The sequence below is a fragment of the Mobula birostris genome, chromosome 15, assembly GCF_030028105.1.
Source record: "Mobula birostris isolate sMobBir1 chromosome 15, sMobBir1.hap1, whole genome shotgun sequence".
NCBI classification, from domain to species: Eukaryota; Metazoa; Chordata; class Chondrichthyes; order Myliobatiformes; family Myliobatidae; genus Mobula; species Mobula birostris.
Window position 1 is genome coordinate 1,726,728 of NC_092384.1, and position 13,938 is coordinate 1,740,665.

The 13,938-nt window shown below is 45.3% G+C and overlaps 1 protein-coding gene across 3 annotated transcripts in view; it reads right to left on the reverse strand.

The window, feature by feature from the left end:
- Positions 1 to 913: 913 nt before the first annotated feature.
- The window catches only part of polr2c (RNA polymerase II subunit C), a 44,387-nt gene continuing 31,362 nt past the window's right edge, over positions 914 to 13,938 (reverse strand). For all 3 annotated transcript variants that reach the window (XM_072279228.1, XM_072279229.1, XM_072279230.1), the window contains 4 exons: positions 12,779 to 12,830; positions 11,921 to 12,089; positions 11,293 to 11,367; positions 914 to 1,165 (listed from right to left, as the gene is read on the reverse strand). In XM_072279228.1, the coding sequence (XP_072135329.1) occupies positions 1,021 to 1,165; positions 11,293 to 11,367; positions 11,921 to 12,089; positions 12,779 to 12,830 (441 nt within the window). In that variant the 3' untranslated portion in view covers positions 914 to 1,020. The remainder of the gene's footprint in view (positions 1,166 to 11,292; positions 11,368 to 11,920; positions 12,090 to 12,778; positions 12,831 to 13,938) is intronic.

A 13,938-nucleotide genomic window follows, 5' to 3' on the forward strand; every position in this document is an offset into this window, starting at 1 on the left:
TCCTTCTTTCCCTCCTCAGCTCCACTCCCTGGCCTTCTGCCCATAAACTTCAATGCCGTGTCCAATCAAGGACCTTTCAATCTCTGTCTTAAATACACCCAGAGACCTGGCCTCCACAGCTGCCTGTGGTAACAAATCCCACAAATTCATCACCCTCTGGCTAAAGAAAGTTCTCTGCATCTGTTTTAAATGGATGCCCTCTATCCTGAGGCTGTGCTCTCGTCTTAGACTTCCCCACCACGGGAAACATCCTTTCCACATTCAAAAGATTTCCCTGAGATACCCCTCATTCTTCTAAATTCCAGAGAGTACAGACCCAGAGCTATCAAACATTCCTCGCATGATAACCCTTTCATTCCCAGTATCATCTTTGTAAACCTCCTCTGAACCCTCTCCAAATCCAGCACAAATTCTTTCATGAGGACCCCAAAATTGTTCACAATATTCAAGGTGAGGCCTCACTAGTACCTTATACTCAGCATCACATCCCTGCTCTTGTATTCTAGAATATTACTTTGTCCTCGGCCCTTTGCATTCCGTACCTTCACCTCCCAGCGTCACATTATTCCCCTTTTCCCCCTCAGCTAGATTCACCTACCACCTCATACTCCTCGACATACACAACCCACCCCCCAAACTTTAATTCTGACTTCTGCCCTCGACTTTCCAGTCCTGATGACGGATCTCAGCCTAAGACGTCGCCTGTTCATTTCCCTCCATAGATGCTGCCTGACTTGCTGAGCTCCTGCAGCATTTTTGTGTGTGAGTGTGAATGGTCTGTGGGTTGTGAGGTTCATCCCTGCACCATCAACTATAGATTTCTTCTGGTACAATCCCTCCAGCCGTGTCCCAGAGCTCCAACTCTGTCTGCTTGCCATCAGGAGATCCCAAAGTCACTTGAGAACAGCAGCAATAAGAAAAGTTCAGTTTTATTGAAGTTTGAAAATGAACAAAGTAGCGGGGGGAAAGAGTCTGGTTGTTGCTGCTTGCGGCGGGGTTGTGGGGACTGCCCTAGGTTAGCTAATTGATGGTAAGTACATCACTCTGGATCTCATGGCTCAGCATGGTCTGCAGGTCACTCAGCTTCTTCTTCAGACCGGACAGGGCAGACAACACGATGGTTTCTGGCCGCAGTGCTCCAGAAGATTCCACGTTGAAGAAAAATCTGACAGGAACAAAAACCCAAACAGTTGACCCATCAACCACTGAAGTTACAAGCTGCTACAAACACCAGGGTTCAGATCTGTCCTCCCTGGTCCCCCACCCAATCACCCCTTTGCTGGCTCTCCACCCTCCACCACAAAGCTGACTGGAAGTGGCTACGCATGGATAATACACGGCATGCTTACCTTACATTGGGAGGCATGTGGAACATAAGAGTAAAAAGTCCTGCTGCAGCTTCATAAAACTTTAGTCAGGCTATGCTTATTCCTGCATGTATCTGTGTGCATGGAGGGGGGGGGGGGGGAGTTTGGGTTGACAGTGTCAAAGTCACAGTGGTCGGGTCTCTGGCACTGAGTCTGACCATGACTCAGAAGGGAAGAGGGGGAGAAGAGGCACGCTGAGAATTCATTGGTTAGGAGAATGGACAAGAGGTTCTGTGGGCGCGAACAAGATTCCTGGATAGTTTGTTGCCTCCCAAGGGCCAGGGTCTGGGATATTTCAGATCAAGTCCTCAGCATTCTTAAGTGGGAGGGAGAACGGCCAGAGGCCATGGCCCATGTGGGTACCAATGACAAGGGCAGGACAAGTGACGAGTTCTACATAGGGAGTTAGGTGTGAAGTTAAAGGGCAAGGTCTCCAGGACTGTGAGGCCAGAACTAGGAAATTATACAATATGTGACTAAGCAGCTGGTGTCAGGGAGAGGAGAGCATAAGATTTTTGGATCATTGGGCTTTCTTCCAGTGGAGGTGTGACCTACACAAAATGGACGGTTTGCACCTGAACTGAAGGGGGACTAATATTCTAGCGGGAAGGTTTGCTAATGCTGCACGGTGGGGTTTAAACTAGGATAGGAACCAAAGTGCCAGAACAGTTGGTGGAGAGACTGTGGAGGCAGATGTTGGTAAGACCTCAAAGTCGGGAATCAAAAGGTTGAGCATAGCATGACTAGTGTCCTGAGCTGCATATATTCCAATTCAAGTAGTATCTTAGGAAAGGCAGATGAGGTCATGGCATGAAACAACACCTGGAACCATGGCGCTGTAGCCATTAGTGAGACTTGGTTTCAGGTGGGGCATGACTGGCAGCTCAATAGTCTGGAGTTCTGTTGGTTCAGACATGACAAAGCAGGAGGGTTTAAAGGAGGAGGGGTGGTGTTACTAGTCGGGGAAAATGTCATCACAGTGCTGCATCACGACTGGAGAACTCAACTAGTGACATGTTATGGGTGGAAATGAGAAATAAGAAAGGTATGACCACGTTAATAGGACAAGGGTAAGACAAGCAGGTGTGTTTACTGATAATTTTAATCTCTCCCTCTCCCAGTGTAGAGTGCCTTCCTGCTTCAAATTATCCACTATTGTCCCTGTATCAAAAAAGACCAAGGTAACATCCCTGAACGACTGACGTCCTGTCGCACTCATCCCAAAAATAAGCAAATGCTTTGAGAGGCTGGTCAAGGATTACATCTGCAGTTTGCTACCACCCAAACTGGACCCCCTACAATTCACTTGACACAACCGATCGACAGATGACGCAATAGCCATTGCTCTACGTACCATCCTTAAACATCTAGAGAAGGATGCTTATGTAAGAATGCTGTTCTTGGACTAGAATTTAGCGTTCAACACCATAGTTCCATCCAGGCTCAACAAGAAGCTCAGAGACCTTGGCCTTGACCCTGCCTTGTGCAGCTGGATACTGGACTTCCTGTCAGATTGCCAGCAGGTTGTAAGAGTGGACTCCCTCACCTCCAACCCTCTGACTCTCAGTACAGGAGCCCCTCAGGGCTGTGTACTGAGTCTCCTCCTTTACTCCCTGTATACCCATGACTGTGTCGCCACCCACAGCTGATGACACTACATTGATTAGGCTTATCTCAAACAGTATCGAAGTGGCCTACAGGAAAGAAGTCATCTCTCTGACACAGTGGTGTCAAGAAAATAACCTCTCCCTCAATGTCACAAAAACGAAGGAGCTGGTTGTGGATTACAGGAGGAATGGAGACAGGCTAACCCCTATTGACATCAATGGATCTGGGTTTGAGAGGGTAAACAGCTTCAAGCTCCTCAGCATCCACATCACCGAGGACCTCACGTGGTCTGTACACACCAGCTGTGTGGTGAAAAAGGCACAACAGCACCTCTTTCACCTCAGACGGTTGAGGAAGTTTGGTATGGGCCCCCAGATCCTAAGGACTTTCTACAGGGGCACAATTGAGAGCATCCTGACTGGCTGCATCACTGCCTGGTATGGGAACTGTACCCCCCTCTATCGCAGGACTCTGCAGAGAGTGGTGCGGACAGCCCAGTACATCTGTAGTTGTGAACTTCCCATGATTCAGGACATTTATAAAGACAGGTGTGTAAAAAGGGCCCGAAGGATCATTGGGGACCCAAGCCATCCCAACCACAATCTATTCCAGCTGCTACCATCCGGAAAACGGTACCGCAGCATAAAAGCCAGGACCAACAGGCTCCGGGACAGCTTCTTCCACCGGGCCATCAGACTGATCAACTCACGCTGACTTGAGTGTATTTCTATGTTATATTGACTGTTCTATTTATTATAAATTACTATGGTTGCACATTGCACATTTAGATAGAGACATAACGAAAAGACTTTTACTCATGTATGTGAAGGATCTAAGAAATAAAGCCAATTCAATATTACAGAACACCCAACAGTCTTCAGGATTTAGAGGAACAAATCTGTAAAGAGATTACAGACTGCACCAAGAAACACAATGTTGTTATAGTTGATTTTAACTTTGCACATATTGACTGGGAATCCCACACTGTAAAATGACCAGATGGGAGAGTTTGCTGTATGTATTCTTCACGACTACATAGAAGTCTCAACAGGGAGTCGATACTGGATCAGCTATAAGGGAACGAGACAGGGCAGGGGACAGAAGTTTATGTACAGGAACACTTGGTATCCAGTGACCACAATGCTGTTAGCTTCAATGTAAATATGCAAAGAGATAGGACCAGTCCGTGGGAGGAGACAGGAGGAAAGATGACTGAGGATGCTGCTCCTGATGCACAAGGTGCTTTGTGCAGATGAATGGCTTCAAGGAGGAAGGGCCAACGCTTCAGCGAAAGAGGGCATACAAGGACGCCAGAGCTCGTGGGAAGATAAGAGTATTAGGAGGCTTTGATAAACTTGCAGAAGGTCATTTGGAAAGAAAATATGAATTATGAAAGGAAGCTGGCGACTAATATCAAAGAAGATACTAAAAGCTATTTAAAGTATTTAAAGGGTAAAAGAGAGTCGAGGGTAGATATAGGACCAATAGAAAATGACGAGATATTGTAGTGAGAGATGCAGAGATGGCAGAGGAACTGAATGCGTGTTTTGCATCAGCCTTCACAGTGGAAGATGTCTGCAGTATACCGGTCATTCAAGAGTTACATGGCCTAAGGTAGAAGGCGTCAATTTTAGAAAACCTAACACACTTATTTTTCAACACAGACCCCTCCTACATGTACACACTCAGCCCAGCGGTTGTGGAGCATACGGATCCCTTCTTTGTAGAAGTGGTCCACAGCAGAGGTAATTGATAAGTTCGTGGCCTAAGGTGGAAGGAGATGAGTTATTAACTTCTTACTGCATTATCACTCAAAGAGTTGAACTGCACGTGCATGTAAGGAGAGAGTATTGGACCTCCAGGTGGTCCACAGCAGGGGTGATTGATAAGTTTGTGGTCTAAGGTAGAAGGAGATGAGTTATACAGCTCTCTTTACGTGCACATGCAGTTCAACTCTTCGAGTGATTATGCAGAAAGTTTGAAGTTAATAACTCATCTCCTCCTACCTTAGGCCACGAACTTATCAATTACCCCTGCTGTGGACCACTTTCTGGAGGTCCAAGATGCCGACTCCTACAAAAAAGGGATCCGTTTGCTCCACGACTGCTGGACTAAGTGTGTAAACACAAAATACTCTGCAGATGCTGGGGTCAAAGTGTTACATGCTCAAGGAAATCTGGGTTTTTTTGTGAGAGTGATGTAATGGTCTTTTGGAGGTCACCTGATGTGATTTTCCCGCCAATGTGAGGTCATGTGATGACATGTGCACCATGGCTATATAAGGGTCGACCCAAGTGACACAGCTGGTTTATAGTTTGTAGATTTCATGGTGTCATAGATTCTTGATTACCTGACTGGCAGACCACAGTACATGTGCTTGCAACACTGTGTGTCCGACAGAATGATCAGCAGCACTGGGGCTCCACAGGGGACTGTCTTGTCTCCCTTTCTCTTCACCATTTACACCTCGGACATCAACTACTGCACAGAGTCTTGTCATCTTCAGAAGTTTTCGGATGACTCTGCCATAGTTGGATGCATCAGCAAGGGAGATGAGGCTGAGTACAGGGCTACGGTAGGAAACTTTGTCACATGGTGTGAGCAGAATTATCTGCAGCTTAATGTGAAAAAGACTAAGGAGCTGGTGGTAGACCTGAGGAGAGCTAAGGTACCGGTGACCTCTGTTTCCATCCAGGGGGTCAGTGTGGACATGGTGGAGGATTACAAATACCTGGGAATACGAATTGACAATAAACTGGACTGGTCAAAGAACACTGAGGCTGTCTACAAGAAGAGTCAGAGCCGTCCCTATTTCCTGAGGAGACTGAGGTCCTTTAACATCTGCCGGACGATGCTGAGGATGTTCTACGAGTCTGTGGTGGCCAGTGCTATCATGTTTGCTGTTGTGTGCTGGGGCAGCAGGCTGAGGGTCGCAGACACCAACAGAATCAATAAACTCATTCGTAAGGCCAGTGACGTTGTGGGGATGGAACTGGACACTCTGACGGTGGTGTCTGAAAAGAGGATGCTGTCTAAGTTGCATGCCATCTTGGTCAATGTCTCCCATCCACTACATAATGTACTGGGTGGGCACAGGAGTACATTCAGACAGAGACTCATTCCACTGAGATGCAGCACAGAGCGTCATAGGAAGTCATTCCTGCCTGTGGCCATCAAACCTTACAACTCCTCCCTTGGAGGGTCAGACACCCTGAGCCAATAGGCTGGTCCTGGACTTATTTCATAAATTACTGGTATAATTTACATATTACTATTTAACTATTTAAGGCTCTATTACTATTTCTATTACTATTTATTATTTATGGTGCAACTGTAACAAAAACCAATTTCCCCCTGGGATCAATAAAGTATGACTATGACTATTTCCAGATAGAACGTGCTGTGTCTCCGTTTCTGTTGCGTGTTTGTTTTTGTGACGCAGTTTCATTTTTAAAACGGAGTGTGCATTCTGTTGCAAGATACAATATTATTGGACTGGAAATTTGTGCTGGATGTGTTGATTTACTCAATTCCAACAGTAGGAGGGAGAGTGAAGATTTTATCAAAGTACAGGATCGAAGGATCGAGAGGAGTCGACATCATTCGGCAGTTTAACAAAGGATCGACCTTATTGAGTCCTCGTTGGCGAAGTAGCGACCTGCATCGAGGATAACTCTTGCCAAAAAGAGCAAGGAGTTTATGCAAAGGTTTGCTCTCTCTCTAAAAGAATTGAAGGTCAGTTGCTTTAAACTGTTTATTTTCAGCATTGTGAATCCTGCGGACAGAACCAGCAGGAAAGTTGCGTCTGTGAAGAAATCCTTCTCCAGAGAAGTCTTTCCCAATTGAACGTGTAAATCTGTTGGACTTTCAAAGTTATCGTTTTAAGAACTATATTTGACTTTATCGCTTTAAGAACTGTTTTCGGGGGGGGGGGGCGGCACGTGATGACGTGGGATTGAGACGTGTAAATCCAGCTCTCCCGTAAAAAATCAGCAAAGTGCCGTTTAAACAAAGTAAAGTTAATAAATACTTTCCAAAAACTACTTAAAAACTTAGTAAGACTACTCTACAATTTGCCTCGTAAACCGCAACAGAAGAAGTCTGTTGTTGTGAGGTTGCTGCGAGATGGGAAGAGAAAAGGGCCTACTGCAGCGATGGAGCCTTGGATTCAGGTTGGATCTCCTTCGGAGGAGACGCATTTTATCTCTGGCGTAGAAGAACAGGGAGCAATGGCGGCAGTAGCGGTCTCTTGGAAGAAGATGCCGGAATTGCGCATGCGCAAAGAAGTAGGCATGCGCAAATCGACACAATTTAAACTACAAGAACCGACGGCCACTGCAACTGAAAGTGACTCAGAGTCAGAATTGGATACCGCAGAGAATACAGATGAAGAAGAGGAGGAAGAACTGGAAGAGACTGGAAGTAAAGGAGACGACGGAGACATAAGAGAGGCTTTATTGCAACTAACGGCTGAACTAAGAAAATTAAGAACAGAGCTTAGAGACGTGAAGATGTGCTATGATAAAGCTATGAAAAGGCAGGATAAAATGGATAAGAAACTTCAGAAGATGGAAAGAACAATGGAGCATATTAACGATAGAGTGGAAAAAACAGAAAATGATGTGCTTGTCTGGAACATGGAAAGAAATCGACTCTTGGAGAAGGTGGACGTGTTGGAAAATTTTAGTAGACATAATAATATTAAAATTGTTGGTCTTAAAGAAGGTATAGAGGGAGACAATCCAATAGAATTTTTTCAAAGATGGATCCCGAAAACGTTGCAAATGAAAGAGGAAGACCAATCAATTGAAATTGAGTGAGTACATAGAGCTCTAAGACCAAAACCACAAGATGTCCAATATCCACGATCAATTTTAATAAAATTCTTAAGATTTCAGGATAAAGAAAGGAGTTTACAGGCGGCTGCCCAAGCTGCCAAGAAGAGAAAAAGGCCACTGATGATAGAAGGGAAGAAAATTTTTTTCTACCCTGACAAAAGTTATGAACTTTTGAAGAGAAGGAAGAAATTTAATCCAGTGAAAAAAGCCCTATGGGATCACGGTTATCAATTTATATTGCGTTATCCTGCAACCTTGAAGATTTTTTTGGCTGGTGGAGAAAAAAGATTTTTTGACGATTACCGGAAAGCGTAGGAGTTTGTGCGAGATTCTTTGAATATTCACCAGATTCAAGAACAAACCCAGGGGAGTGAGATGGATTGAAGATGAAGACTGGATCAAGGCCAGGGAGGGAGGGGAAGAAAGTTTAAAATTTGAGGAATACTAGCTGGGAATAATGACATTAATTTTTTTTTAAAATATATACAATTTTTTGTTACTGGGGAGCTGGAAGAAACACTGACCAATCGCTACGTTATTCATGTGTGCAAGTGTGGCAATAGCCACAACCCGCAAAATGGAGGGGGGTAGTGTTGTGTTTCTTTTCATTCACAACATTAGTCGGGGGGGGGGGTATTTTGTTTTTTCTTTTTTTGTATCTTATCTATTTTTTCTTTTTGCCTGGATGATTGGGAGGGAAACACATAGCAACATGGTGAAGTTCAAAGAGATTCCCCAGGGAACTAAGAGAGTTGAGAAGCTAAGTAATGTTTTAGATTTTAAGAAATAGATATGAAACATTTTTGAATATTTGGAGCCCTTATTTACAGCTCTGATGATAAAGATCTTGGTTCCTTGGGGAAAGTAATAAATATATATAAAATTTATTTTTAATCCAATGGAGCATGTGCAAACCTTCCAATATTCAGGCGGTTCTTTTTTTTCTTTTCTCTTTAGGTAGGAGTATATACGGGGGGGGGGAGGGTTAAGGGGAAGGGGGAGGGTAGATATTATTTTCTCATGTATTCACTTTGAAAACTCAATAAAAATTGTATTAAAAGAAAACTGTTTTTGCATTTGAACGCTTTAAGAACCAGTGCCGAGTGATGAGGTGCTGAACGGCTGCATATCGGTTAACTTCCGGTTAAAGTTTTCATTTGTTCTTTTTTTCTTATTGGTTGTTTTTATATAACCTGTCTCAATTGATATTCATTGTTGCTGTTTACGCAACAAAAGCAACACTCACAACACGCTGGAGGAACTCAGCAGGTTGGGCAGCATCCATGGAAACGATCAGTCAACGATTAATAAAGGAAAGCGTACCATACCAGTGAGATCTTGGGCTCCGTGTCTATAGGCACTCAAAGCGCAGGCCGACAGTGCTGTTAAGAAGGCATATGGTGTGTTGGCCTTCATCAACCGTGGGATTGAGTTCAAGAGCCATGAGGTCTATGTAAGACCTTAGTTAGACCCCAGTTGGAGCACTGTGTTCAGTTCTCGTCACCTCACACTACAGGAAGGATGTGGACACTATAGAGAGAGTGCAGAGGAGATTTACAAGGATGTTGCCCGGATTGGAGAGCGTGCCTTATGAGAATAGGTTGAGTGAACGTGGCCTTTTCTCCTTGGAGCGACGGAGGATGGAGGTGTCCTGATAGATGATGAGAGGTATTGATCACGTGGATAGCCAGAGGCTTTTTCCCAGGGCTGAAATGGCTAACACAAGGGGCACAGTTTTAAGGTGCTTGGAAGTAGGTACAAGGGGGATGTCAGGGATAAGTTTTTCACATAGAGTGATGGGTACATGAAATAGACTGCCAGTAATGGTCTTTTAAGAGACTCTTAGATAGGTACACGGAGCTTAGAAAAATAGAGGGCTATGAGGTAGGGAAATTCTAGGCAGCTTTTAAAGAGTAGGTTACATGGTCGACACAACATCATGGGCCAAAGGGCTTGTTTCTATGTTTTATGTTCATATACCTCCTTCACTACCCTATCGACCTGTGCTGCCACTTTCAGGTAGCTATGGACACGGATTTAGGAGCAAAATTAGGACATTCCGCTCACTGAATCCGCTCTGCATCGTGGCTGGTCATCGTCCCTCTCAACCCCACTGCTGCTTTCGCCCCGTAACATTTGACACCCTTACTAATCAAGAACCTATCAACGGCTGTTTTAAATATACCCGATGACGCACCCCCACAGCCTCCTGTGGCGAAGAATTCCACAGACTCTTCACCACCTGGCTAAAGATATTCCTCCTCATCTCTACTCTAAAGGGATGTCTTTGTATTCTGAGGCTGTTGCCTCTGGTCCTAGACTTTCTAACTATGAAAAACATCCTGTCCATATTCATTCGTCTAGGCCTTTCAATAGTCAATAGATTTCAATGAGATCCCCCTAATTCTTCTAAACTCCAGCGAGTACAGGGCCAGAGCCACCAAACATTCTTCATACGTTAACCGTTTAATTGCTGCTATTATTCTCGTGAACCTCCTTTGGACCCTCTCCAATAACAGCACATCCTTTCATAGATAATCGGCCCAAAAGTGGTCGGAATAATCCAAGTTCAGTTTGACCAATGCTTTATAAAGCCTCAGCATTACATCCTTGCTTTTATATTCTAGGCCTCTCAAAGTGAATGCTAACATTGCATTTGCTTTCCTTCCTCAACCTGCAAGTTAACCATTAGGGAATCCTGCACAAGGACTCCCTAGTCCCTTTGCACCTCTGATCACTGAAATGTATCCCCATTTAGAAAGTAGTCTATACCTTTATTCCCTCTGTCAAAGTGCATGACCATACAATTCCTTAGACTGTATTCCATCTGCCACATTTTTGCTCATTTTCCTAATCTTTCAGCAGACTCCCTGCTTCCTCAGCACTAACTGCCTCTCCACCTCTTTGTATCATCTGCTAACTTAGCTACAAAGCCATCACATCCATTGACTATATCAATGACATAATGTGAAAAGTAGCAGTCCCATTACCGACCTCTGTAGAACACCACTAGTCAACAGCAGCCAGCCAGAAAAGGCCTTTACTTCCCATCTTTGCCCCCTGCCAGGCATTCAATTTTCTACCCACGCTAGTATCTTTCTTTTATACCATGGAATTCTATCTTCTTAAGCAGCCTCATGCGCAGCACCTTGTCAAAGGCCTTCTGAAAATCCAAGTAAACAACATCCACTAATCCTCCTTTGTCTATCCTGCCTTTATGCAATAACACTATTAAGGGTCTTCCTTCAACAGTCCCTTCACATCCCATCCCCAAAGAGAACACCTCACACTTGCTGACATTAATGGGCATTTGCTCTTGCTCCAGCTATAACTGCAACTGATCTGTATTCCACTATCTGCTGTCAATCTGCTACACTGCCCGATGATTACTACTGCACACATCTTCATGTTCACCCAGATCACACACAGCAGAGGTCCTGCCATGCTGAGATGAGCCGTGGGGTAGGTGAAGTACTCACCTTTCCGGTTTACCATTGGGGTCGTATGGTGCCTGAATCTCTTCGTCATCCAGCTCTGAGTACTCACTCTTCGGCCTGCAAGTTCCACCAAAACATTGAGAAATGAGCTCCCCCCTACCTCTGCTCCCTCCCTCTTTCATCACCCCCACCCACCCTCTGCTCATCCCCGGGGATGTTGAGGAGGGGGTCAGTGGGACAACCTCTTCCAACCAGGGTCACGATGTTGGATTAAGATTTTAATTTACTTTTCTTTGTAGTTTTAGCACGTTTTTTTTTAACACGTGCTTATACGTTTTATAATTTTTTAGTAACTCAGTATTTCTGTAGTCTCTTTATCAGTAAGAATGAGGGAATACAGCAATATAATGCAGACAAGACTTTTCTGGTGGCCATCTCCACCAAGAAGACCCCTTATCTCTGACTAGCTTAGACCAGTTTGCAGTATAAATGGAGAGCATCTGATGAACACCTAATAAAACCACTCCTCATTCTTGACTTCTAAATAACCTTCTGGACAACATTATCTCCAGACCTAATGGGAAATTCCCACTCAACCACATCATCCATTGCCGTCCTGGGGTCCCGACACCCTCCCCCACACCCACACCCACACCCAGGTGACACCTACCACTCCTCAGGCTTGGGGTAGACAGTGTGTCGCAGGGCATTGTCAGGGTCGTACTCGAAGGACACCCCAGCCGTCGGGTTCCACTTGGCATGCTCTTTTCCAAAGCCTTTCTTAGCATAAGCACGGAGACGGAGCTCCTGGCCTTTCCGTAGCTTCACAATCAGGATGTCTGTGGAATGCAGGATTAACATCTGTCCACAATACTCGATCAAACACTCTCCTCCACACACCCTCCAGTCTGTACTCCACTCCTCCTTCACAACTCCACCACTACCAACACCCTCCACTCTGCACCACCCCCAACTCTGTCCATCCTCTTTACAACTCCAACCATCTTCCAGCAACCCCCTCAACTCTGCCCCTTCCCCTTCCACAACTCCACCTCTCCTGCAACTCTCCACCCTGAAGCACCCCCTTAACTCTGACCTCCCTGAACTCTATTCCTTGAACCAACTTCAACCATCCTCCCAAATCTCTCATATCCAGCCCTACACCCAACACCCTCCGCTCTGAAACACCTCCTCATCTCTAACCCTTCCCGCCACCCTGTAGTTTGAACCCCATTCCTCCTCCTGCCCCTCCACAAACCCTTAGTGCTCTGAATCACTCCCCAATGACTCTGTCCCTCCTCCCCACACACCACTCATCTCTCTCACCCCAGATTCCTTCTGGGAACCTTCCCTGAAACTCAGCCCCACTCCCTTCACCAGAACTTCTACTCCCTCAAACCATCTCCTTCACCACTCTCTAACCCCAGAATCACCTCAATCCCATTGCTCCATTCCTCTTCCCCCTCCCAAGTTTACCCAGCACCACCCAACTTCCCCTCCGCCAGAGCCCTGCAGAACTGCTCCTCACCATCTTGTTCCACATAGTCATTGGGATCGTTGTCTCGGCTCCGGGAGGTGACCTGGTGAAGTTCACAAATACGAAGTCAGTGATTACCTGACCCAAGGTAGACCTGTCCCTGTCTGGAAGCACACATGGTCTCTACAGTACCCAAATGACCCTCTAAACCAGAACTATACCTCTCTTAGCCCTGAAGACAGAGGGTGTCTGATGAGATAGAGCCACCAGATAAGTGTGGAGAGGGAACATTCACCAACATCTATCTGCCTCTTCCACCTGACATCTGAAATCCCATCTTCCTACTGAATGCTACTGATCTAGAGTACACAACCTCTGCAACCAGTTTATATCCACACGGAGGCAAGTGCTCATGGGAGCCATCTGCATGTGGGAGAGGACAGGGCCCAGTTTACTCATAGGACAGAACAAAATCAGAGTCAGGTTTAATATCAGCAGCACATGTCATGACATTTTTTAACTTAGCAGCAGTACAATGCAATACATGATAATATAGAATAAAAATACTAAATTAAAAAATCAATTACAGTAAGCATATACAATGCCTATAAAAAACATTCACCCCTTGGAAGTATTCACATTTTATTACATAGGAACACAGAAAACCTACAGCACAATACAGGCCCTTTGGCCCACAATGCTGTGCTGAACATGTCCTTACCTTAAAGTTACCTATAGTCCTCTATTTTTCTAAGCTCTATGTACCTATCCAGGAGTCTCTTAAAAGCCCCATCATATCCGCATCCACCACCGTTGCCGGCAGCCCATTCCACACACTCACCACTCTCTGTGTAAAAAAACTTACCCCTGACATCTCTGTACCTACTTCCAGGCACCTTAAACCTGTGCCCTCTTGTGGCAGCCATTTCAGCCCTGGGAAAAAGCCTCTGACTATCCACACAATCAATGCCTCTCATTATCTTGTACACCTCTATCAGGTCACTTCTCATCCTCCGTCGCTCCAAGGAGAAAAGACCGAGTTCACTCAACCTATTCTCCTAAGGCATGCTCCCCAATCCAGGCAACATCCTTGTACATCTCTGCACCCTTTCCACATCTTTCCTGTAGTGAGGTGACCAGAACTGTGCACAGCACTCCAAGTGGGGTCTGACCAGGGTCCTATATAACTGTATCATTACCTCTTGGCTCTT